At 42.5% G+C, this 23,903-nt stretch overlaps 1 protein-coding gene across 12 annotated transcripts in view; it reads left to right on the top strand.

The window, feature by feature from the left end:
* AFDN (afadin, adherens junction formation factor) overlaps window positions 1-23,903 on the top strand; it is a 296,787-nt gene that overhangs the window by 74,716 nt on the left and 198,168 nt on the right. For 11 of the 12 annotated variants that reach the window (XM_044289638.1, XM_044289640.1, XM_044289644.1 and 8 more), the window contains exons 6-10: window positions 5,251-5,408; window positions 6,825-6,933; window positions 8,378-8,536; window positions 19,890-19,984; window positions 22,392-22,654. In XM_044289638.1, the coding sequence (XP_044145573.1) occupies window positions 5,251-5,408; window positions 6,825-6,933; window positions 8,378-8,536; window positions 19,890-19,984; window positions 22,392-22,654 (784 nt within the window). The remainder of the gene's footprint in view (window positions 1-5,250; window positions 5,409-6,824; window positions 6,934-8,377; window positions 8,537-19,889; window positions 19,985-22,391; window positions 22,655-23,903) is intronic. The other variant, XM_044289639.1, reaches the window with a different exon arrangement.

The following is a 23,903-nucleotide window of genomic DNA, read 5'->3' as shown; positions in this document are numbered from 1 at the left end:
CACTGATACGGACCCTTTCACTTCAATGGGTCCGGAGATTCGGAATGGAAGGGCAGCAGGGAGAGTGTGAAGTCCTATTCACCCTAATAGAGCTCTACTAGGGTGAATAAGACAAGGCCTTAAGGGGGCTAATGGTTATTAATTAAGAAGAAAGAAAAAACATTTGAGGACCTTTCATGCGATTTAGTTAAAGGGGATATATATACTTGTACCCTGCTTGATTTAAAATTAAAAAAAATATATATAATTTTTTCCTATATTCCTCCTATGCCCTGCTGTGCCCCAGAGGATTTCTTTTTTTTTTTTTTTTGGGGAAGAGGATGCTTTTTTTTTTTTTTTTTTTTTTTTTTTTTTTTAACTTCATTTTTTGTCCCACTCTGGGACTTCAACCTTTGGGGGTCTGATCCTCTTTACAATACTTCTGTATTGTAAAGCATTGGCTGTAAGTGTATTACTGAATGTAATGCATTTCAGCCTGCATGCCTGTGAGATTCAGGGGGCTGGATCTCACAGGCTTTCTTGTAAGGCAGCCACAATGCCTAAGCATTGTCAGTGGGGGGGGCATGGCATGGGGGGCTGATGACACTGGGGGATATGGCATGGGGGCTGAGGGCATGGAAGGGGCTTATGGCGCTGAGGACTGATGGCATGGGGCCTGATGAGTTTTTATAAAGAAAAATGTTCTTTAAATTCATTTTTTTTTTCTTATTAGAGTACTTGATTACTCATCAGATTAATCGATGGAATATTTGATTACTAAAATAATCGATAGCTGCATCCCTAGATTGTGTTGTATTGCAAAGTTTGGGGTCATCTGCAAATATAGAAACACTATTAATCCCATCTGCTATGTTAGTAATGAATAAGTAAAATAATAGTGGACCCAGCACCGAACCTTGGGGTACACCACTTATAACTGCGGACCATTCAGAGTAGGAATCATTGACCACAACTCTTTGAATACGTTCATGAAGCCAATTTTCAATCCAGTTACAAATTATATTTTCTAAACCAATAGACCTCAATTTACCCTTTAGTTGTCCGTATGGGACAGTATCAAACGCCTTTGCTAAGTCCAAAAACACGATACTGACAGCCTTCCCTCTGTCCAGCCTTCTACTCACCTCCTCATAAAAACAAATCTGGTTAGTTTGACAGCTTCTTTCTTTAGTAAAACCATGCTGGCTATCACTTATTATATTATTGACTTTTACATAATTATGTATGTAGTCCCGTAAAAGGCCCTCAAACATTTTTCCCACTGCGGATATTAAGTTTACTAGTCTATAATTTCCTGTTGAAAACTTGAAATCCTTTTTGAAAATGGGCACCACATTTGCCTTGCGCCAGTCCCTTGGTACAATGCATGTCGTTAAAGAATCTCTAAATATTATGAACAGAGGCAAAGCAATAACTGAACTAAGCTCCTTTAAAACTCTAGGATGCAATCCATCTGGACCTGGGGCCTTGTTCACTTTAAATTTTTGTTTAGCACGTTAAAGATTATATCTGCAGTCAGCCAGTTGAGTATGTTATTTGAGGTATTTACACCATTGGCACCAACCTCATGAAGATGCCCTCTCCTATTTTGTATATACAGAGATTAAAAACCCATTTAGGAGCTCTGCCTTATCTTGATCCCCACCCCATTTACCATCATTTATGGGCCCTTCATGATGTTTTTTTTTTTTTTTTAATGTATTTATTTTTTGCTGCATTTATGTATTTTGAAGAATTTTCTGGAGTTGGCCTTATTTTCCTTGGTCACCTGTATTGAATTGTGTATTTTCGCTGATTTTATTACCCCCTTACATAATTTATATAGTTCTTTATTATTTTTAAAGGCTACAGCGGTCCCCTCAGATTTATATATATTTATTTATTGCCCTTTTTACACTATTTGTAAGCAATGTGGGGTTTAATTTTATTTGCTTGTACTTATTACCTCTTGGAATGTATTTAACACTTATCCAAGTGAGGAAGGAGCTGTAGAGTTTTGAAGAAAAAAGGAATTCACAAAAAGATCAAAATATACAAATCACTGGGTCCAGATGGCATACACTCCAGTATCCTAAGAGAATTATGTAATGTCATAGACAGGCCCTTGTTTCTGAAATTTAAGGACTCTGGGGGTCAATTATCAAACAGAAATGTGTCTAAATTAGGCAAATTTCAGGTGCAGATTGCTGCACGAAGGTCCTTTTGCGCTGCAATCTGCAACTTCCCTCCCCCCCCCCCCCCTTTTTTTTTTTTTTTTTAGACCTGGGGTCAGTGGGGAGAAGAGGACAGGCCGGAATTTTAAATAAAATTGTATGTATTTCAAGGGAACCTGTCACTTCGAAAATGCAGCTACACCCCCAGCAGTACCTCATAGTTGCCTGCAGCCTGTTAATAATCATATGTTTCATCCTGTTGTCCGATGCTGCATAAGTAAAAAAAAATAATGCTGTTTTATTCTCCATCAGTGCTATAGTGCTGGCCAGCTTGAAGTCAAGGTGCCAGCGGCCTCCTTGCTTCAAGTCAAGGTAACCATGCCCCCTAACCGTCTTGTCTCGCCTCTGAGTGACAGCCTACAGTGCAGTTGCGATACCCCAAGTCTCGCGCATGCCATGTAGTAACGCGCTATCCCATCTCCTGCTGCCGCTGTTAGGGTACTTTCACACTAGCGTTAAAGTTTTCTGGTATTGAGTTTTGTCATAGGGGCTCAATACAGGAAAGAAATGCATCAGTTTTTTCCCAATGCATTGAATGGAAAGCAATCTGTTCAGTATGCATCAGGATGTTTTCAGTTCAGTCCCTTTTATGGTGTTTGGCCAGAGAGAATACCTCAGCATGCTGCAGTATTTTCTCTGGCCAAAATGCCTGAACACTTGCCGGATTGCTGGATCCATGGAAATGTATTAATGCCAGATCTGGTACCAAAACGTTTTTGGTTTCCCTGTCTGCGCATGAAAAATATAAATACCGGATCCGTTTTTCAGGATGACACCAGAGAGACTGATCAGGTATTGCAATGCATTTGTCAGACGGATGCGGAAACAAATGATATCCGTTTGCATATGGTTTTCTGTATCCGGCAGGCAGTTTTGGCAATGGAACTGCCTGCCTGATTCTTCTAACACTAGTGTGAAAGTACTCTTAGCCATGTTTCAGCGGAGCAATGCGCATGCGCGAGACTTGGAGAATCGTGGTCACACTGCAGGCTGTCATTCTCAGGTTAACTGAGAGACCCATTTTAACTCCAAAAAAGGCTTTTTCAGTAAATGACTTTAATTAATTTTTCTCCTTGGCAAATAAGTCTTGATAAAAAATCTAGCAATGCTTATGCCAATTTACATTTGCATGAACTACAAATAATCCTTGTAGATCAAGGGTCAGCAATATTTGGCACTCCAGCTGCTGTGAAACTACAACTTCCAACATGCACACTTGTTCGGCTGTTGTAACTACCACAAAAGTGAAAGGAGGATTTTGGGAGTTTTAAGCTACTTTCACACTAGCGCTTTTGCTGGATCCGGCAGGGTTCAGCAAAAACGCTTCCGTTACTGATAATACAACTGTCTGCATCCATTATGAACGTATCTGGTTGTATTATCTTTAACATACCCAAGACAGATGCGTCATGAACTCCATTGAAAGTCAATGGGGGATGGATCCGTTTTCTAGTATCAGAGAAAACTGATCCGTTCCCATTGACTTGCATTGTGGGTCATGACTGATCCTAATGTATTGTTGTTGTCCATATTGCTTCCTTTGCTGGTTTGAATCATTTTTTATCAATAGATAAATGAGAGGGAGGAGAGAAAAATAAGGGAAAAAATTATAATGCAAATAATATAAATATAAAAATATATATCATACAAAAACACAAGGAACACATATAATTAATATTAAGAACTGAATAGCACTTAAAATGGGGGATATTTATTAAGTCACAAAATAGGAGGCATAAATCATGTAGTTTAAATTTACACAGGTTAGACAATATGAGTAGTGACTAACTTTGCACATAAATGATGGCGTAATCAGTGTGTAGGGCTTATTTAATATAGTTATGTCCTTTCTTCTCTTGTCTCTCCCTTTCCTCCCCCCCCTCCGCTCCTTGTCTGTATTTTAATTTAATTAATCATGGTTTATCAATTGTGTATGGAATAAGTTACTATATTCAGATTTGTCTTCGTTCATTGTGTGTGTTTATTTTTATTTATTTTTTCTTTTCTTTTTGTTTTACGGTTTTGTGATCCCGGAGTACAATTTATCATGTATTAATATAGTTTTTTTTTTTTTTTGGGGATTTAAGTATTGTGCATATAGGTTATTTATCCCGGTTCGTCTGTTTTTTCTTTTATCTTTCTTCCTTTGCTCTGTCCCCTCGCCCACAGGGTATTCCAGGGTATTCCTTGCAAGCGCAGATAACTCTTCCACCTGGATGTGTAGCTTCCAGCAATTGGCACGCAGTCAGTACTCTGAGCCTGCACGCTCTGCGATTTTTCCAGTATTTGGAACGCAGGATGTGCCGGCTCGGCTGCACGCATGCGCAGACGGCATTTCCGGCCGCTGTCTGCTCTTGGTGTTCATCAGTAGCCATGCTGGAGTTCCATCAAAGGTATACACCTTCCTCTCCTCGTTCCTCCTCCTCTCATTAGCTTAACACAGCACATGGAACGCCTATGACACAGGTGATAATGAATACTCTTGATTATTATGCATATATATTAGTCTATGTGGCATTTAGGAACAGGCACCCCTGAGGAAGCCCGCCTGGCTATACGCGTTGGGCTTTCTTCCCGACCACCACGCATACCCCCACTATATCATCTGAATGATAAGTATTTTAGTCCTCCATCTTTGTTGATGGATTTCATGCACTTTAATTCACAATATATTCATTTATGTGGGGGCATGTTCATGTTGTTGTTGTGGTGAGCCAGGGTGTCATGTGTATATGATTATTTCACATGGCCTTGATTCATTGTATACAATGTTTTTAAATTGATTCCTGTTGTCTGTTGCTTTAAATAAATTTGATATATTTTTTTAGATGTGTGGCTCTTATCTCGCTATTCTATTTTTGATGTGCCCCCGTTCTTTGAATTTTATTTTCAGTGGATGTGAACATGGCGTACGTTTTCATAACTGTTCATGAATATATCATGTCCAGTCAGGTTAATTGCAGGTTACCCAAGCATGCATAAATTGTTTCACATTGTCTTTATGATAAAATAATGTAAATTTTTTTTGTTTACATAGGTGGTACATTACGAATTTATGCTGACAGTTTAAAACCCAACATTCCATATAAAACCATCCTGTTGTCCACAAATGATACAGCAGATTTTGCAGTTATTGAAGCATTGGAAAAGTATGGGATGGAGAAGGAAAATTCTAGCGAGTTCTGCGTTGCCAAGGTGAGAACCTACACACTTAAAGGGTCTTTTCGCGATTACTAGGGTGTTTCACAGATATGTTCATGTAGTTCCTTACCTCCTGTACATCTTTCCCATGCTTTATTCAAGTTGTACCACCAAAATATTTGATGTTTTGCACAAATATATCCTTATTTCGTATTGGAACCCTGCCTTTGTCAGAGTTCACCATTTGGAATACAAATGTGTTTCTAAAAAGCTCCTGGTTCTGTGCATAAAAAGCTCCCCCCCCCCCCCGTTACTGGGCCCTTTTCATGGTTCGATTCTCAACCAGATGATTGCCAACAATCGACTGTATACTGGGTCCTCACTACTGAGTGTATACTGCTCGGGTCCTCCTATCTACTGACTATACTATATACTGCATGGGTACTCACTACTAGCTGTATACTGTGCACTACATGTGTCCCCCACTGTTATTGTCCATTTTGCTGGCTTGATCCATTTTTCCATCACATTATACACTGCTTGTTTCTATGGTTACGACCACCCTGCAATCAATCATTGGTGGTGCTTGCACACTGCAGGAGAAAGTGCCTAAGCACACTCCCATGGTCATGGCCACAAGAGAGGCCGATGCTTTTTCCTATAGTGTGCGACTGAAGAATGAATTAAGACAGCAAAGGAAGGTTCGCGGGATCAAAACAGTGTTGTGTGTGTGTGTGTTTTTTTATTTTTATTTTTTTTATAAATATTGTGGTAAAGACTTTAAAGTTGTCATGCAACTGACTAAATTTTCGGTTTTTTGAATAAGTTAAAAATGGATGACTACATCCAGGTGAAACTCGAAAAATTAGAATATCGTGAAAGTCCATTTATTTCAGTAATGCAAATAAAAAGGAATTGCATTAATGCAGCTTAAAATTAGAATTTTATGAAAAGGTTCAATATTCTAGGCTCAGTGTCTCACTCTAGTGCGTCTTATGGGGTTAAAAATATGGTATACTGTTATGCTTTTTTAAATTTAAGGTTTGATAAATGTTATCTTATGGTCAGTTCGCATGACTGATTTTATATTTTATTTTTTTCAAAATACAAATGTTAAAAAATAAATTAAAAAAAGCACTGGATTCAAGCAGATTTTTACACCTCAAAATTGTGTTGTTTCTTTTACTCGTTTTTTCAGGCAGATTTTAAATTTTTTAAATTGTACAGTAATTTACCCAAAAGCATATCTTGGTGTTTTTTTTTTTTTTTTTTTTTTTTTTTACACGTGTCATAAAGAAGCAAGTGCTGCTTCTCATTGAAATGAATGAGGCTGTTTCTAGGCTTTTTTGGAGCAGATTTGGTGTTCATTTTTGAGCTCCAAAAAAACTTGTGTGAACTGACCTGTACTATGCACAGCATTCATTTTATTTTTATGTATTATTAATGTGAATTCTAACATCTTGTTTACAGATAGTGTTACCTTCTGGTACTCAACATTCTGATAAAGCTATGAAAGAAACTATACTAGAAGATGAGGAGTGTCCTTTACAGATATTCCGAGACTGGCCAAGTGATAAAGGTAGTATCTGTTTTTACTACTTCTTCTTCTATAATTTTTTTTATATTAAATGGTCACTATCATTTCACACAACTCAGTAGTACAGCCTAATATGTTAAGTTATAATATCATGAAAAGAAAAAAAAAAAAATCTCCAGTTATTTTTTTTTTTCTACAGATCACACACATCCTAAACTTTCATTCTTCTAAAATGTGTGGTAAATCCATCTTGTTAAAACGTAGAGGGTCTGTAACGTAGTTTGTAAGGCTGAAAAAAGACATCCATCCAGTTCAGCCTGTTATCCTGAAAGTTGATCCAGAGAAAGTTGATCAAGCTCTTAGGCCTCTTTCAGTTTTTTTGCCCGGATAAGAGCCGGGTGCGTTGCGGGAAAATGCGCGATTTTTTTCTGCGCAAGTGCAAAACATTGTCATGCGTTGCACTCGCGTGAGAAAAATCGCGCATGTTTGGTACCCAAACCCGAACTTCTTCATAGAAGTTCGGGCTTGGGATTGATGTTCTGAAGATTGTATTATTTTCCCTTATAACATGGTTATAAGGGAAAATAATAGCATTCTGAATACAGAATAAATAGTAAACCAGCGCTAGAGGGGTTAAAAAAAATAAAAAAAAATTTAACTCACCTTAGTCCACTTGCTCGCGAAGCCCGGCATCTCCTTGTGCCTCCTCTGCTGATGAACAGGACCTGGGGTGAGCTGCTCCATTAAATACAGGTTAAGGACCTTCGATGACGTCACTCCGGTCATCACATGGTACGTCACATGATCTTTTACCATGGTGATTCACCATGGTAAAAGACCATGTGATGACCGGAGTGACGTCATCGAAGGTCCTTAAGCTCTATTTAATGGAGCAGCTCACCCCAGGTCCTGTTCATCAGCAGAGGAGGCACAAGGAGATGTCTCCATCCCGATCATCTCCTAGCAACCGTGCGTGCAAATCGCATGGCATCCGTACTTGCTTGCGGATGCCATCCGATTTTCACACACCCCATTCATTTCTATGGGGCCTGCGTCACGTCGAAATCGGACAATATAGAGCATGCTGCGATTTCAACTGAACGCACAAGTGATGCGTTAAAAACAACGCTCATGTGCACAGCCCCATAGAAATGAATGGGTCAGGATTTAGTGCGGGTGCCATACGTTCGCCGCACGGATCGCACCCGCACGGAAAACTCGCCCGTGTGAAAGGGGCCTTACTCTTTCGGCTCTTCCTGCCGCTCGCTGGTTTATGACCCAACGCGCACATCGTGAGGTCACTACAGGGCACAGCGTGAGGCCGTTTGCGTGCTTTCATCGCCTCCTTTACTAATGAGTGCTTTCATAATGAAAATGCTTCTTAGTATTCGCCCCATAAGACGTGAGGGGAAAGTGTGTCCTATAGGGCGAAAAAAATATAAATATATAAAATATATATAATTTTGAATTTTTTTTTGGTTTATAGGGGAGCTTGTATTTCAGTTGAAAAGGAGACCCATAGACTACCTCTCAAAGAAGAACAGGAGAACAGAAGGAAAGGTTTCAAAGAGCAAGGAAAGATTGGACACCTATGGCTATTCGCTTTCTCCAGACAAGCTACCTTATTTGGTTGAATTAAGTCCAGGTACTCCCCCCTCCTTTGTCTTCATAGTGCAACAATCTGAGAATGCAAATTTTAGAGGTAGCTTAGAGGTCTTCTGGTATGCATATTAAGTTGTCATGTTACTGAACACATTCTCCTGTGGAATGTTGCGGACAGTATTATGTCATTCCGCTGCCTATGTCAGAAGCTCTGGAAATGGCAGGGTTGGGTACCAATGATTCCATTGTTCAGTCAATGCTGTCTGATGCTCTATTTTGTATCTGCATCCAATGGACGCATTTACAGTTGAGTACAGGGACCACATAAACCTGGTGAATTCACCTGGTGCCCCCTTAGTAATGGTGCACCATGGGCCCCACGTGCACCATTGTTTATTTGCCCTGCCTCTATTGCTTTCTTTAGGACAATGATGCAGTTGAATACTGTGGCAAGGGTGGTATTATTTTGTGCTGCACTGTTGTATTTGGCTGTGCTGGTAATGTATTTTGTTACACTACGGTAAAGGGCCCTCCTACTTCTGTTTTCCCAGCCCACTTGTGTTGCTCTGCCTTCTGTCAATTTGGACCCGCCCCCAACATGGAGCCGCTTTTATTTTTTTTCCAGGGTCACTTTAATTTCCCAGTCTGCACCTGGGATGGGCAGAAATTACATGGCTCCTGTGCTGTGATGGGGATAGAACTGCAACTGAAAGGACTGAGTGGTCAGCTTAAAATAAATGTAGTAAAGCAATTGGAAAAATGAATGAGATCTCTGTATCAATGTGAGGTACAGAGCTGATTCAATTTTTTTTAGAAAGATTATCATGTGTTGTCCAATTTTTATTTATTTTTATTAAATATTGACATAACCTAATCTGACTGCTCATAGACCATAAACTCTACATACAGCTATGCAAGCGATATGCTGCTTTCTGGCCCGGCGGTCAGATGTCTGCCGAGACTGTAGGATCAGCCCTGGAGTAATGCTGTACAGCTTAGTATATTACTGTACAGCATCTCTGTGGGTTGTATTCCCCCTGTAATTAGGGTTACTATGTCAGCCCCAGTTACAGGAGAAATCGGCATTTAACTAAAAAAAAAAATATATATATTTGAGGTTTAATGTGCCCCTGGGGTCTTGTATAACCTTATGGGGAACACAAAATTAAAAATAAAATTTTCAGATGTAATAAAAACACCCTTTCCCCCAAATTATGTAAATTAAAAATGGTAACAACAGTTTCTCTATAAAAATATCACACGATCTACCCCATCTGGTGATCACTGAAATGCCAAACAGCTATTTTTCTATTTCACTACCATGTCAGCAACCAATTAGAGATTGACCCATGACCTCTGTAGGGGCAGGAACAGAGTTAAAATTGCCCCCTCCCACCACCGTTCACCAGTGTGTTCCTGCCCCTACAGTGGTCAGGACAGAGGGAGCCCTCTCTGCCAGTCAGGGATGTGTAAAGGATTGTTATATTTATTTATTTTTTTTTTTTAATCTGGGCATCGCATCGGTAATCTGCGCTTCCCTGGTGGTAATCTGCTCCCAGGTAAGTCTCCTGGCTTCCGGCGGTGTATTCCAATGCTGGCAGGGAGACCGCAGGGTCATGCTCCCTGTTGATCAGGAGACTACCCTGATGCTGCCACTGCCTCCTATCTCCTAGTGAGACTAGCAGGCATCGACGCAAGAGCAGCGCATGTCACGGGCGTCAGACATCACTTCCGGGTTCAGAACTGCGTGTGTGCACGCATACCCGGAAGTGCTTCTCAGTCCAGGAGACAGCAGGCACAGTACTGAGGGGAGGTCTGGTGCCAGGAGAAAATATCGGGCCCCGAGATGCAGCCAAGGGAAGGAATAGTCTGCAACAGGGTTTTTAGCGGATGCTTCAGCTAAAACGGTCAGATTTTCCGCTAAAGGCGCAGCGTTATCAAATGCCGCTAGAAGAGCACTCTGGATGAAATCTTGGGCAGGAGATAAAACTTCTAAGATGAAATTATGTTCAATTCCTTTCTCCAGAGAGTGTGTTTGGGCCAGTCCTGGACAAAATACTAGAAAAGGCCACAAATAAGAGAAAAGGGTTCCCTGAGGAGTGACCACCTAGGAGAAAATTGCCCTTAAGTTCCCAAAATAACCAAGAAAGGTCTTATTGGGGGAAGGGCAAAACGGGACGCTCGAGTTACCAGAAAGGGGGGAGCAGTAGAGGGCATCTCCTAAATCTCCAAAGTAAAAGTACAGACAGACAATGACTACAGGGTGTAAGAGACACTTAAAAGGGTTTGTTCCTCAATGGCAGTCGATAACTTCAAACCCTGGGCCATAAACCTAATAGAGGGTTACCAGATAGAATTTTCCTCTCCCCCTCCAACACTGTTCCGGGTCTTTTACTATTCCTCAAAGATACTCCTAAAAAATATCTAGGCACGTGTTCAGGAGCTCATAAAATTAGGAGTAGTTGTTCAGGTTCCTCAGTCCCAATGGGGACAAGGCTATTATTCAAATCTGTTCCTTGTGGGAAAAAAAAACCTGGGGGTTCTTACCGAACCATAATAAACTTAAAGGATAACTGTCACATTTAGACCCTAATTTTAGTTTTCATATTTGTAGTTACTAATGACCTAATATTTCCAAGTCAATAACGATTAGACTAACTTACCCCATATTTAATAAGATTCAGCCCTTAGCAACCAGTCTGCATAAAACTGCAATTTCACTATTCTGTTAAGATGGCTGCCACTGCCCTTACCCTGAGGCTAATCCCGCCTGCCCTCACTACTCACAATGCATTGAGCTCCTCTCATGCACTAGCTTCTGCACCTCAACCAATCATTGCTCTCCCCACTTAAACACGCCCTCCCTCCTCCTCCTATCACATACACATTAGGAAGTGGCTGGATTGTAGAGCCTCAATTTAGCTTGGACACAAAAAGCTGGAGCATGCCTGCTGCAGCCTGTGTCTCTATGAATGAAACCCAGGCTTCTGCATAGTATTATCTATGGCGCCTAATCTGTAATAGGCTCCATAGGAAATATGCGAATTTCTCATATATTCCAATGCTATTGCATTGGAATGTATGAGAATAGCAATCTAATGATTGCAAGTTATAAGTTCCCTATGGGAACTATACAAAAGTTGGGGAAAAAAAAACCATATAAAAGTTTAAATCATCCCCCTTTTGCCAAAATGAAAAAAAAAAAATACACTTAATGGGTGTTACAATGTGCAAAAATGCCCATACTATAAAAATATAAATAAAAAAAATCCCCATACCATAAACAGAAAACAGGAAAAAAGTGTCCAAATGGTCAATTCGCCATTTTTGGATGCTTCATTTCCTAAAAAAAGTTAAATAAAAGGTGATCAAAAAGTCATACACATCCCAGAATAGTATCAATGAAAAGATCATGTGCTGCAAAAAAATGAGCCACCACACAGCTCCGTACACATAATTACAAAAAAGTTTTAGGGGTCAAAATATGGCAACTAAAAAGTAAGACTTTTTTTTTTTTTTTTTTGCTAGTAAAATGTGCCCCAATAGATGCCCCCCAATCATGTGCCAGTAACAAGAGCCCCTCTCAAATGTTCCAGTAACGATAGCCCCCCAAAAGTGCCAGTAACCAGAACCCTCCCAAATGTTTGCATTGAATTGTGTATACAGATGGTACAGTATATATGGAACTTACTGACTGTGCTGCAAGGTTTAATACTATAGGAAGAGCAGAGCCATTTGTGGTACTAAAGTGTTAATCTGGGGTAATAGGGGGCTGCACCGTTATCGGCTGCCAGGGAGGACCTGGCTTTTTATCCATTCCCTTACAACTTTTACTCTGGCTGTCAGTTCTGACCAGTAATTTGAGCGAGCACGCAGGCAGGAGGACAGCCTGCTTGTGCGTCCCCTGTCTTCCTCTGAGCAAACTGGTAGACGTGGATGCCTAGCAACCTGATTTTAATCTCTGGTAACAATAGCCAATACTGGGGACAAAAATGTGGCTTTTAGGAGTTATTTATTAAACAATCAAAAATTGAAACCGGGCCAACAAGGTGATATTAATCGCTAAAATCCAGTAGTGGAAAAAAATAAAAAATGCAACAGTTATCCTTTTAAAGGATCTGAACAGGCATATAACATACAGGAAGTTCAAGATGGAATCTCTGAGCACTGCCATCCCGCTGATGGGGAAGAACGCGTTAATGCGTACGATCGATTTTAAAGGATGCGTACTATCACGTCCCAATCAAAGCTCAATCACAGGAGTACCTAAGATTCGCCATTAAAGATCCTCTGGGGAACATCGTCCATTTTCCACCTCATCCACCATGACTGCCAAGATGAGATTGACCCTTGACCTCTGTAGGGGCAGGAACGCAGAGTTTAAATTCCCTCACCCCTCCAACCCCTCCGTGTTTTCCTGCACCTACAGGGGTTATCATGTGGAGGGAAGAGAAGAAGGAAGATCCCATTCCATTACCGGATATCTGGCTGCCCTCCCTCTGCAGGGGCTTAGGCTGGGCAGCAGGAGCATCGAGGACCCTCGTTCCAGCCTATGCTGGGGCCTGCGGTCCTTCCTATTCAGCAGACCTCCTTCCTCTGGTGGAAGCAGTCGGCTGCGCCGGACTCGCCCAGAGGCACGTGTGTGAATGTGGTGTCCTCTTGTTCTAACAGGAGACCGGCGGGGGGAGCAGGCGTGGCGCATGAAGCGCTGAGGCTGGAGGACGGTGCGGCACATGAACGAGACGGCAGCCCCAGGCGCAGTCTGACTTAAGACGCTGGAATTTGAGAAAATTGCGTGACTTAACTCAGCATATGCCAGCAGTTCACCCGCGATGTCTGAGACACCTACTCCCTGTCAGGAGGTCCCGGACCCCTCTGCAAGTGCCAGTACTGAGAGTCCCCTGTGGGGTTTTGAATGCTAGACTCCACTTTTCTGTAGACAAGCGTTCTAGCTCTATTAACTGGTTGTATACTTGGTTGTTCCTTTGTTTCCAGGGCACAAAATACTCTAGATCGAAGTCAAAGATGCTAAAATGTAATGCCTGCTCTAAGAAGCTCCCTGAAAATTATAAGAAAAGACTGTGCAAGTCTTGTCTTTCTTAGATATGGAAGGAGGAGCAACCAAATATTTTTTCGTAGATTCAATCCTTTATTCAGTATTTTTTTCTCATCTGAACAAATGGAGGAACTATTAAGATCCATCAGATCCACTATGGGAATCCATGACACACCTAAACCAAGCACTGTCCAGGATGAAATGTTCGGGGGACTTGGATTACATTTTTTTATTGTTTTCCTGATAAATGAAAACGTAAGAAAGATGATCATGGATGAGTGGCTAGACCCAGAGAGGAGACTGGGTGTCTCTAAGGAATTTAGAAACCGACTTTGTTTTGACCAGTCCGAGTGTAAGATCTTTAATGAGACAGCCAAGGTAGATATTCAGGTGGCGAAGGCAGTTAAAAGAACAGCGCTTCCATTTGAGGACTCCTCCCAACTAGGTGACCCCTTGGACTGTAAAGCTGACGGGTTATTAAAAAAGGCCTGGGAATAGTCTGTTTAGCGTAAAGGCCAACATAGCTGCTACATCCGTAGCTAGGGCAATGTACATTAGGTTAGGGTTAGGAGGAACTGGATGAACATCTTAAAAACAAAGCCCCAAGAGACTAGATCAGAGATTCTATCCCTTTACTTGGATCAGCTACAGCCGCCTTAGCTGACACCTCTGCGGAAACTGATTCTCCGCTAAAGAGGGGGCATTATCAAATGCCGCCCGTAGAGCATTATGGATGAAAGCCTGGTCTGGCGACAAGGCTTCAAAGGCTAAGTTGGGTTCTATCCCCCTCAGGAGAATTTGTTTTTGGCCCTACATTAGACAAGATATTGGAGAAGGCTGCGGATAAGGAAAAAAGGTTTTACGGAGGATAGGGTTTAACCCCTTAGGGACCCATGACGTACCGGTACGGCATGGTTTCCGCTCTCTAAAAATATAATCTATTCCGTTAAGTGAGCTCTGTAAAAAAAAAAAAAAAAAAAAAAAAAAAAAAAAAATCCAAAACAGCTTTTTGTCACCTCGCATCTTAAAAATCATCAGTCATGTACCCTAAAATGGTACTAAAAAAAGTACAGTATGTCCTGTAAAAAGCAAGCCCTTAGAAATCTATGTTGGCAGAAAAATAAATAAGTTTTTTTTAAAATAAATGTTAGTATATGGCGATAACAGATTTTTAATAAGATTTTATTATGAAAAAATAGGAAAACATGAAAACTATATAAATTTATCGCTATTATCGTATCAACCTGCATATGCCACATAGTGAACCTCATAAAAAGACCATTTATATTTTTTCCCTCCTCGCCTCCCAAAATAATGCAAAGCGATAAGAAAACCAAATGTACCCCCAAATGGCACCAATAAAACCTATAGCTTGTCCTGCAAAATAAAGTCCCTGCAAAATAAAGTCCCCACACAGAAAAGTCAACAAAATTTTTTATGGCTCTTAAAAACAATTTCTGCAAATTCAATGTTAGAAAATCCAAATGCCGCTCCTTCCCTTCTGAGCCCTGGCTTATCCCCAAACAGAATTTTTCATTTTCACAATCAAGTGTTATAAATTCTGTGAAATGCCAGTTGGGTTAAAGTGCCCACTACACCCCTTAAAAATTCCTTGGGTGGTGTCATTTCTAAAATGTGGTCACTTTTTGGCGTCTTGCACTGTAGGGGTACTGTACCTCAGGGTCTCTTCAAATGCAATGCATGTCACCCAAAGACCATTCCAGCTAGATTTCTCTCCAAAAACAATATGGCACGCCTTGCCTTCTGAGTGCTGCCAGGTGCCCATTCAGCAGTTTACGACCACATATTGACCTCCAAATTGATTCTAAACATTCTAACGTCCTAAAAAATAAATTGGCGTTACCAAACTGATGCCAACATAAAGTAGACATATGGGGAATATTATTTAATAAATTCTTTTATTAGGTAACACTGTCTTAGAAGCAGAGAGATTCAAATTAGAAAAAAGTGAATGTTTTCAAAATGTATGTAATTGTTGTGAAAAAAATCTCAATGGATTGGTTAAAGGGTTTCTACCACCTGATTTTGACCTAATTAGCTCTGACACTAGCGATCCGCTAGTGTCTGCTCTACCAAACAATGCTATTATAATAGCTTTTTGTGCAGTCGTTTCCATAAAAAACGAACTTTTATTGATATGCTAATGAGCCTCTAGGTGCTATGGGGGCGTCTTTTCAGCACCTAGAGGCTTGGTCTACTCACACTGTATGCCGCCCGGCTCGTCCGTCAAGCCCGCCCATCTCCTCTAAAATGCCATCCTCCATCTCAGCCAGCGGATGAATTCTCGCGCCTGCGCGGTGCGTGTCTGTATTCGGCGCAGGCGCAGTGAATGTCTGACCACTCCCTGCACAGACATCTCCACTGCGCCTGCGCCGATTACGTCAGAGTGCTCTGAGGAACAGATGGCGCAGTGGAGATGCCAGCGCAGGGAGCGTTCAGACAGTCACTGCGCCTGCGCCTGCGCCGAATACAGACGCACACGGTGCAGGCGCGAGAATTCGTCCGCTGGCTGAGATGGAGGATGGCGTTCTAGAGGAGATGGGCGGGCTTGACACATGTCAGATCTGCAAAATTAGGCTTGGTTAGGAAGAGGGTAAATGGCTGATCTGGAATTGGTTGAAGTGTAACTGTCTGTCATTCTCTTTTAATATGTGTAATGTGTAGGGGCAGTGATACTGACCATTTTTGTAATATACTTTAATTACTTGTGTCCTTTTATTGTGTTTAAAAAGATGTTATAGATATGTAAATTACACGCCCTGTGAAGGAGTCCAGCACCGCCTGCGTCCTCCGAATCTCCTCCTTGCTCAGTTAGATTGCCGTAATCTCTAAAGCGAGGTTACAGAATCCCTTTAAATCGTACATTTCTATTACAAAAATAGCTCTAAAGTGGCCCATTTTAAACCTTAGCAATGCTCCTGTCTTCTGTTCAGATAACTTAGGAGACTTGCTGAATACTGACTGTGTTATGTAAACAAGACAGAGGAGCTTTGCTAAGGCTCAAAAGGGGCCACTTTAGAGCTATTTTTGTAATCTAAATGTACGGTTTAAAGGGATTCTGTCATCAGATTTGTGCCCTATAAGCTAAACATATGGCCATGTCGGTGCTAATAACATGAATCCTAAACTGTCCTTATTAAACCTGCTTGTGGCTCTATTAGCCCCAAAAACAGGTTTTTATCCAGGATGCCCGCCTGCACCTAGGGCTGCAGTAAACGAATATTTTTGTAATCGAGTATTCTATCGATTATATTTCTCGATTCATCGAGTAATCTAATAAGAAAAAGCTACTTAAAATAACGTACGTAATTAGGTATGTATAAAGTTATTGGTTTGAAGGGGTTAATAACTTTATACATGCCTAATGCCAAGGTGCTTCCATTAACCCCTCCAAACCAATAACTTTATACATGCCCATTGGGTTTGGAGGGGTTAATGGAAGCACCTTGGCATTAGGCATGTATAAAGTTATTGGTCTGAAGAGGTTAATGAAAGCACCTTGGAGGTGCCTTCATTAACCCCTCTCTAAACCAATAACTTTATACATGCCAAGGTGGTGCTTGCAGCCTCCATTAACCACTCTCCATCTGCCTCCCCCCAGCCTCTGATCTGCTTGCCCCCAGCCTCTGATCTGCCTCCCCCCCTCCCCCCAGCCTCTGATCTGCCTCCCCCCAGCCTCTGATCTGCCCCCCCCTCCCCCCAGCCTCTGATCTGCCTCCCCCCAGCCTCTGATCTGCCTCCCCCCCTCCCCCCAGCCTCTGATCTGCCTCCCCCCAGCCTCTGATCTGCCTCCCCCCCTCCCCCCAGCCTCTGATCTGCCTCCCCCCCTCCCCCCAGCCTCTGATCTGCCTCCCCCCTCCCCCCAGCCTCTGATCTGCCTCCCCCCCCTCCCCCCAGCCTCTGATCTGCCTCCCCCCCCTCCCCCCAGCCTCTGATCTGCCTCCCCCCCCTCCCCCCAGCCTCTGATCTGCCTCCCCCCCCTCCCCCCAGCCTCTGATCTGCCTCCCCCCCCTCCCCCCAGCCTCTGATCTGCCTCCCCCCCCTCCCCCCAGCCTCTGATCTGCCTCCCCCCCCTCTCCCCAGCCTCTGATCTGCCTCCCCCCCCTCCCCCCAGCCTCTGATCTGCCTCTCCCCCCAGCCTCTGATATGCCCCCTCTGGTAACGCAACCCCCCCTCCCCAGTATTAATCATTGGTGGCAGTGGCCACAGGGTCCCCCTTTCCCTCCCCCCCCATCATTGGTGGCAGTGTCAGTTCCGATCGGAGCCCCAGCAGTGTAATGCTGGGGCTCCGATCGGTTACCATGGCAGCCAGGAGTCACGCTACTGAAGCCCTGGCTGCCATGGTATGTTAGTAGTGAGCAGAGAGCAGCGCATTATACTCACGTGCGCTGTGGCCGCCGGTCGCTCCTTCTGTCTGTGCGGCGGATTGCTAATGCTTACAGCATTAGCAATGCGCCGCACAGACCTATGAGAAGGAGCGACCGCCGGCCACAGCGCACGTGAGTATAATGCGCTGCTCTCTGCTCACTACTAACATACCATGGCAGCCAGGACTTAAGCAGCGTCCTGGCTCCCATGGTAACCGATCGGAGCCCCAGCATTACACTGCTGGGGCTCCGATCGGAACTGACACTGCCACCAATGATGGGGGGGGGAGGAGGGGGACCCTGTGGGATATGGCCGGCACATTCATTGGTGGTGCAGTGGCCACAGTCCCTCCCCTCCCCCTTGGTCTTCAGCGGCAGCCGCGCACAGTGGGGAGGGAGAGACTCCCTCCTCCTCCTCCCTCAGCTGTGCCGGCCGCTCAGTCCTGCCTCTCTGGCTCCGGAGGACACGGAAGCGGTGAGTGAGACGCTTATTTCACTCCCGCTCCGTGATCACGTGATCTGAACGATTCATCGATGCAGGGAAACTGCATCGATGAATTTTTTGACTCGATTTAATCGAGTTATTCGAATAATCGTTTCAGCCCTACCTGCACCCCTCGCCATCTGGTGCCCTGCGCCTCCTTCCTCACCTCAGCGCCGCCTCCTCAATCCACCCGTCCCTCTGCCAGATCCTGCGCCTGCGCTTGCGCACTAGGCTCAGCCTGATGCGCCGCGGACTCCTGGCAGTGCGCAGGCGCAGGATCTGGCAGAGGGACGGGTGGATTGAGGAGGCGGCGCTGAGGTGAGGAAGGAGGCGCAGGGCACCAGACGGCGAGGGGTGCAGGCGGCGCTGAGGTGAGGAAGGCGGCGCAGGGCACCAGACGGCGAGGGGTGCAGGCGGGCATCCTGGATTAACGCAAAACCCCTTGGGCACCTTAGGTAGGTGAGTGACAGCTTATAAAAACCATTTTTTTTGGCTAATAGAGCCACAAGCAGGTTTATTAAGGGCAGTTTAGGATTCATGTTATTAGCACCGACATGGCCATATGTTTAGCTTATAGGGCTCAAATCTGATGACAGTCCCTTTTAAGTAATTAAAGTATATTACAAAAATGGTCAGTATCACTGCCCCTATACATTACAAAAAAATAAAAAGCATCTCCTGCATACATCTATTACTTGGTAGTATTGTGCATTGCTATTTTGTACATTGCTGTTTTGTAACCGCTTTTGTCACAAGCTGCAATTGACAGTAGTCCCCAAAGATGGATGTTTACAGGGCTTGTCAAGGCAGGAGACTGAACTGCAGTCTAAGCAGAGCGCCTTTTGAGGAGAGTCTCAACTCGCCTCATAGATGATGTTCCCCATCTAAGTGCTTTTGTGGGGCGGGGGGGGGGGGGGGGGGGGGCAGCATGCTGCAGTATTTTCTCCGTCCAAAATTCCAGAGTATTATTTTACATTGAAATGCAGTGTTCTGGACAAAGCTGATCCAGTTTTGTGGTCAGCGCATGTGTAGACCTTTTAAAAATGTGAGAAAGATAAATACAGGATCTGTTTTTCCGGATGACAACTGGAGATAATGCAATGATCCGGGTCCGTCTACAAATGGTATCCGTTTGCATTACACATTGCTAGTGACCGAACTGCCTGCCGGAATCCAGCAACGCAAGTGTGAAAGTACCCTGACAAAAAATTCTACCCTTCTGTTCCATTTTATTGAACTTGTGTTTAGCTAGTTTCATGGTCTTTGCCTAGTGTTTCTTCTTATTGTAATTACTGCCCACTGAAATATTATCCTATGTCACTTTGTGACTGCAGCAACCAGTTGAAGCTTACTCTTACTGGTCAGAAAAATAAAATCTGGAACTGAATTTTATTGATCTATATAATGTACTTGCCCAATCTGTATTTAATTTGTTTTTAATTAATTTATGTTCCTTTTGAAAATTGAGATGGGTCAGACTCCAGAGATAAGCCAAAACTTTATCGACTTCAGCTGAGCGTTACCGAAGTTGGAACTGAGAAGCTGGATGAGAATTCAGTACAGGTAATCTATTTTTTTTTATTTTTTATTAGTATTAGAAAGTGTAAGTGTTTTCAAGTGATCACTAAAATCACAATATTTTCCACATACAATTATTTTTTGTGGACCTTTTTGAATCCAGAGGGGAAAAAGTCAGCAATCTGATTTGGAGTTTGCAAGCATATGAAGTTTGATCCCAAGTGTTTGTGTGTCACTGACTTTAGATTAATTAACTTATTTCAGGGACTTGGGTTGCAAGCTCAGGGCAAGAACCTCAAAGGTAGTATTTTCTGAAATGCTACTTGTACCACGTGCCATACCAGAAAGACAGCAAGAAATTTAGGAGGTAAACAAGTGGCTCAAGAACCGGTGTAGGAGGGAGGCATTTGGGTTCCAGGAGAAGTGGGCCCACTTCTGTCTGCTACAGGGCCTATCGTAGGGGTGGGATGCACCTCAGTGGGGAAGGTGCATCCGTTTTTGGGGAGAAGATGGCTAGAAGGTTGGAGTGTTTAAAGTGGGGACTTGGGGGGGGGGGGGGGGGGGATAGTTATGACACTAGAGGAGGGACTAGAACAGTTCATAGCGAAAGGTTTGTGTTAAAAAAAAAAAATACTAAAACCTCTTGATTGTGTGAATACTAATGCCAGAAGCCTGGCCAATAAAATTGTTGAACTGCAATGTCTAAACTATGAGATACTGGGAATACTTGAGACCTGTCTGGAAATAATGTAGAGGGCAAGGGGTTTGCTTTTACGGTATGTTAAGTCTTGAATAAGGGTCCACATATATAGCAGTGCCATCCACAGATCCCCCCTCCCCCCCCATAACAGTGCCATCCACAGATCCCATAAGTGTCATGCACAGACCACCATTAGTTCAAAACCCACCAAAAGCACACCTTTTTGGTTAAACATATTTTTTTCTTGTTTTCCTCCTCAAAAACCTAGGTGCGTCTTATAGGGCGAAAAATACGGTACATTAAAAAAAATAAACAATAAAAGAAACAAATTGGGTATCACCATGTCTGAAGAAGTCCAAATTAAAGTATTGAAAAATATCTCTTATGTGGTGAACGCCGTAACAGATTTTGTGTTAAGTTTCCTTCGCCCCTAAAAAATTGCATTGGATTATTCTATTTTGGGCCGCACGTTCAATAAATTTTGGAATGCACACTTTTTGGGGGCATTACATTTTTCTTTTGCGTTGTATCAAGTATCATATTACTTTTTTATTACTTTTTTATGGGACAGACATTGAATCAAAATTTTGGTATTGTGACAACCCTAGTCACGGGGGTGGAAGTCCTTTAGGTCACTAAGGAAATTGCATCTAGTGGCTGTAAATTCCCAGAGTCAGGAGACAGGCGCTGGATAACAGTCACTGCGCTCTGGGGGCTGTGGTAATATTGCTGTAGTGTGTAGGGACTAAGACCCATATGGAAGTTCCAGTGTTTAGTAAATGACCCCCAATGTTTTATTTTACTGAAAGGCATCTTTGATACCAAGGTGCCCTTCCTGACAATGTGCACCTATGATGGGCACACTTTGAAGAACCCACTTATCAGGGTTTTCCGCTAGGATGTCCCATTTTCTGTGGGAGCGGTGAAGATGGCTGATTGCTGCTATCTCCAGCACTCCCATAGAGAAGGAATAGAGCAGCAGGGGACACGGCCGCTCCATCAGATTTGAGGGGAACTGTGACCCCATTCTTGGTGGGCAACTAAGAGATATTACTTCATCGGGGCAACAAGGAAACACGAGTACATGTTTTGAGCGGCGATTTATTCCCCTTTAAATGGGCATTTATCGTGATAAATTTTAGTTATCGTGGGAATATTTTTGATATTGCCCAACCCTAACTGGAAGTGGAGCTACACTGTGAAGTGCTCTCTGCCCCTCCCCAATTCTCAGTGACGGCTATATCATCCAGCCAGGAGACCACTAAGACGGTGAAGTAACTCAATGCGGAAAGCACTTAACAGTGAAGTGCACTTGCAGTAGCCGAATCTGAAATAATGACACATTATTGGGTCATTTTTCAAACTGGTGTAAAGTAGAATTGGTTTAGTTGCCCCTAGCAACCAATCAGAATCCACCTTTAATTTTCCAAAGGAGCTGTCAAAAATGAAAGGTGGGATCTGATTGGTTGCTATCGGTGACTAAGCCAGTTCTAACTTACACCAGTTTGATAAATGATCCCATTTATTCAGTCCACTCCAGATAATAAAAGCTCCACAAAACTGGTTTATACTGTTTGTGCCAGCTCCTACCAATTGGATTCAACAAACTGCTGACAGACTCCCTGTAACTTTTGAATTGTTTTTGTGACTTCTTACTTGTAAACATTTGAGTCTGATGTATTGAGTTTGTATGCTAATTTGCATTGAGTTTGCCATCTTTAGTCATTCTGTTAATTTTGTCTTTTATGATAGTTGTTTGCACCAGGCATACAGCCCCATCACTGTGACCTTACAAATATGGATGGCGTAGTGACTGTTACTCCAAGAAGTGTTGATTCGGATATATATGTTGATGGTCAGCGCATCTCTGAAACCACAATGTTACACAGCGGAATGAAAGTGCAGTTTGGGTCATCACATGTGTTTAAATTTGTGGATCCCAGTTATGATCAGTCAGTGGATAAAAGACCTTCAGATACTGGACAAATTGCTAGAGGACAAAGAAATAAGTCTGGGTAAGTTGTTGACAGATCAAGCTTTTTCCCTTTCACAATCTGGATTCTGTATTTTTTATTTTTTTTTATTCCCATCCATGTCCTGTTGGGGTTCCTGCAGGACTCTATTTCTTTTTATATATATATATATATATATATATATATATATATATATATATATATATATATATATATATATATATATATATATATATATATATATATTATTTTTTTTACACATATCGATACAAATTTAGTTTTGAAAATGCACCAGAATTTAGTCAATTTGTGTATATGCCTTGCTCCAAGATTAACTGTTAGACTCTTATTTTACCTCCTCTGACAAGGGGGCTCGGCTTAGCAGGAAAGCGTAAATAAATCCCATATCCACAGAAGTAGTGGCACTAACCATTTAGAAATCATTTAAAATAGTTTAGTCCATGAGGTGGCAGTGCCTGCATTGGTAGGCCCTAGCCTGCGGGTCCCTTTGTAGTCAATCTAAAAAGAAATACTGCAGCACTCTGTCTTCCTTTATTAATAGTTTAGGTTTATTCCCCAAGAAATGTGGGACGTTTGAAATACTGTTGGGAGTACAAACGTCGCACATGTCTTGATGAATAAACCACAGCAGGAGCTTCATAGCGCATCACTGTTCTGCATGTGCTTGCTCTTCTAAAGCCTATAACCCACCCATGCCAGGCTTTAGGAGAGCAATGTAGGCACATGCCTGTACAGTGCTCAGTGCAGCTGCAAGGGCATTTGTAATGATGATGATCTTTATATAGCGCCACAATATTCCTCAGCACTACTGGGTAATAAACAACTAGAACATTAGGAGTGAGAGCCCTGCTTCCAGGAGCTTACAATCTATGATGGAATGGGGGTGATACAAAAGGTAAAGTTAATTGTTTTACAAAGCGTTCAAGCCACCTGTGTGCAGGCCAAGCTGCATGAGCTAGTGGGTTTGGGTATTATAGTGGTTTATGAGAATACGAATTCTAAAGCACAATAGAAATTAGGCACATGATCTTCAGGTGCCCATTTCGCTAGATAAAGTAACATCTAAAGTGTATTAGAAATGTTATTTCCTTCATTTGTAGTATAGGATTTAATGAAGTTTACCGAACGATGCAGCACTGAGTATAAACCTGTGTGGTACAGTATGTATCAACTCCTCACATCTAACAGTTTGCAAGGTTGTGTGTATTAAAGGAGTTGTCTGGGTTCATTATAGTTGGCATTACAGATGGATGATTGCTGGATACCCATG

This window comes from Bufo gargarizans, chromosome 4 (assembly GCF_014858855.1).
Source record: "Bufo gargarizans isolate SCDJY-AF-19 chromosome 4, ASM1485885v1, whole genome shotgun sequence".
Taxonomy (NCBI): Eukaryota; Metazoa; Chordata; class Amphibia; order Anura; family Bufonidae; genus Bufo; species Bufo gargarizans.
This window is presented reverse-complemented; position numbering and strand designations above follow the sequence as displayed.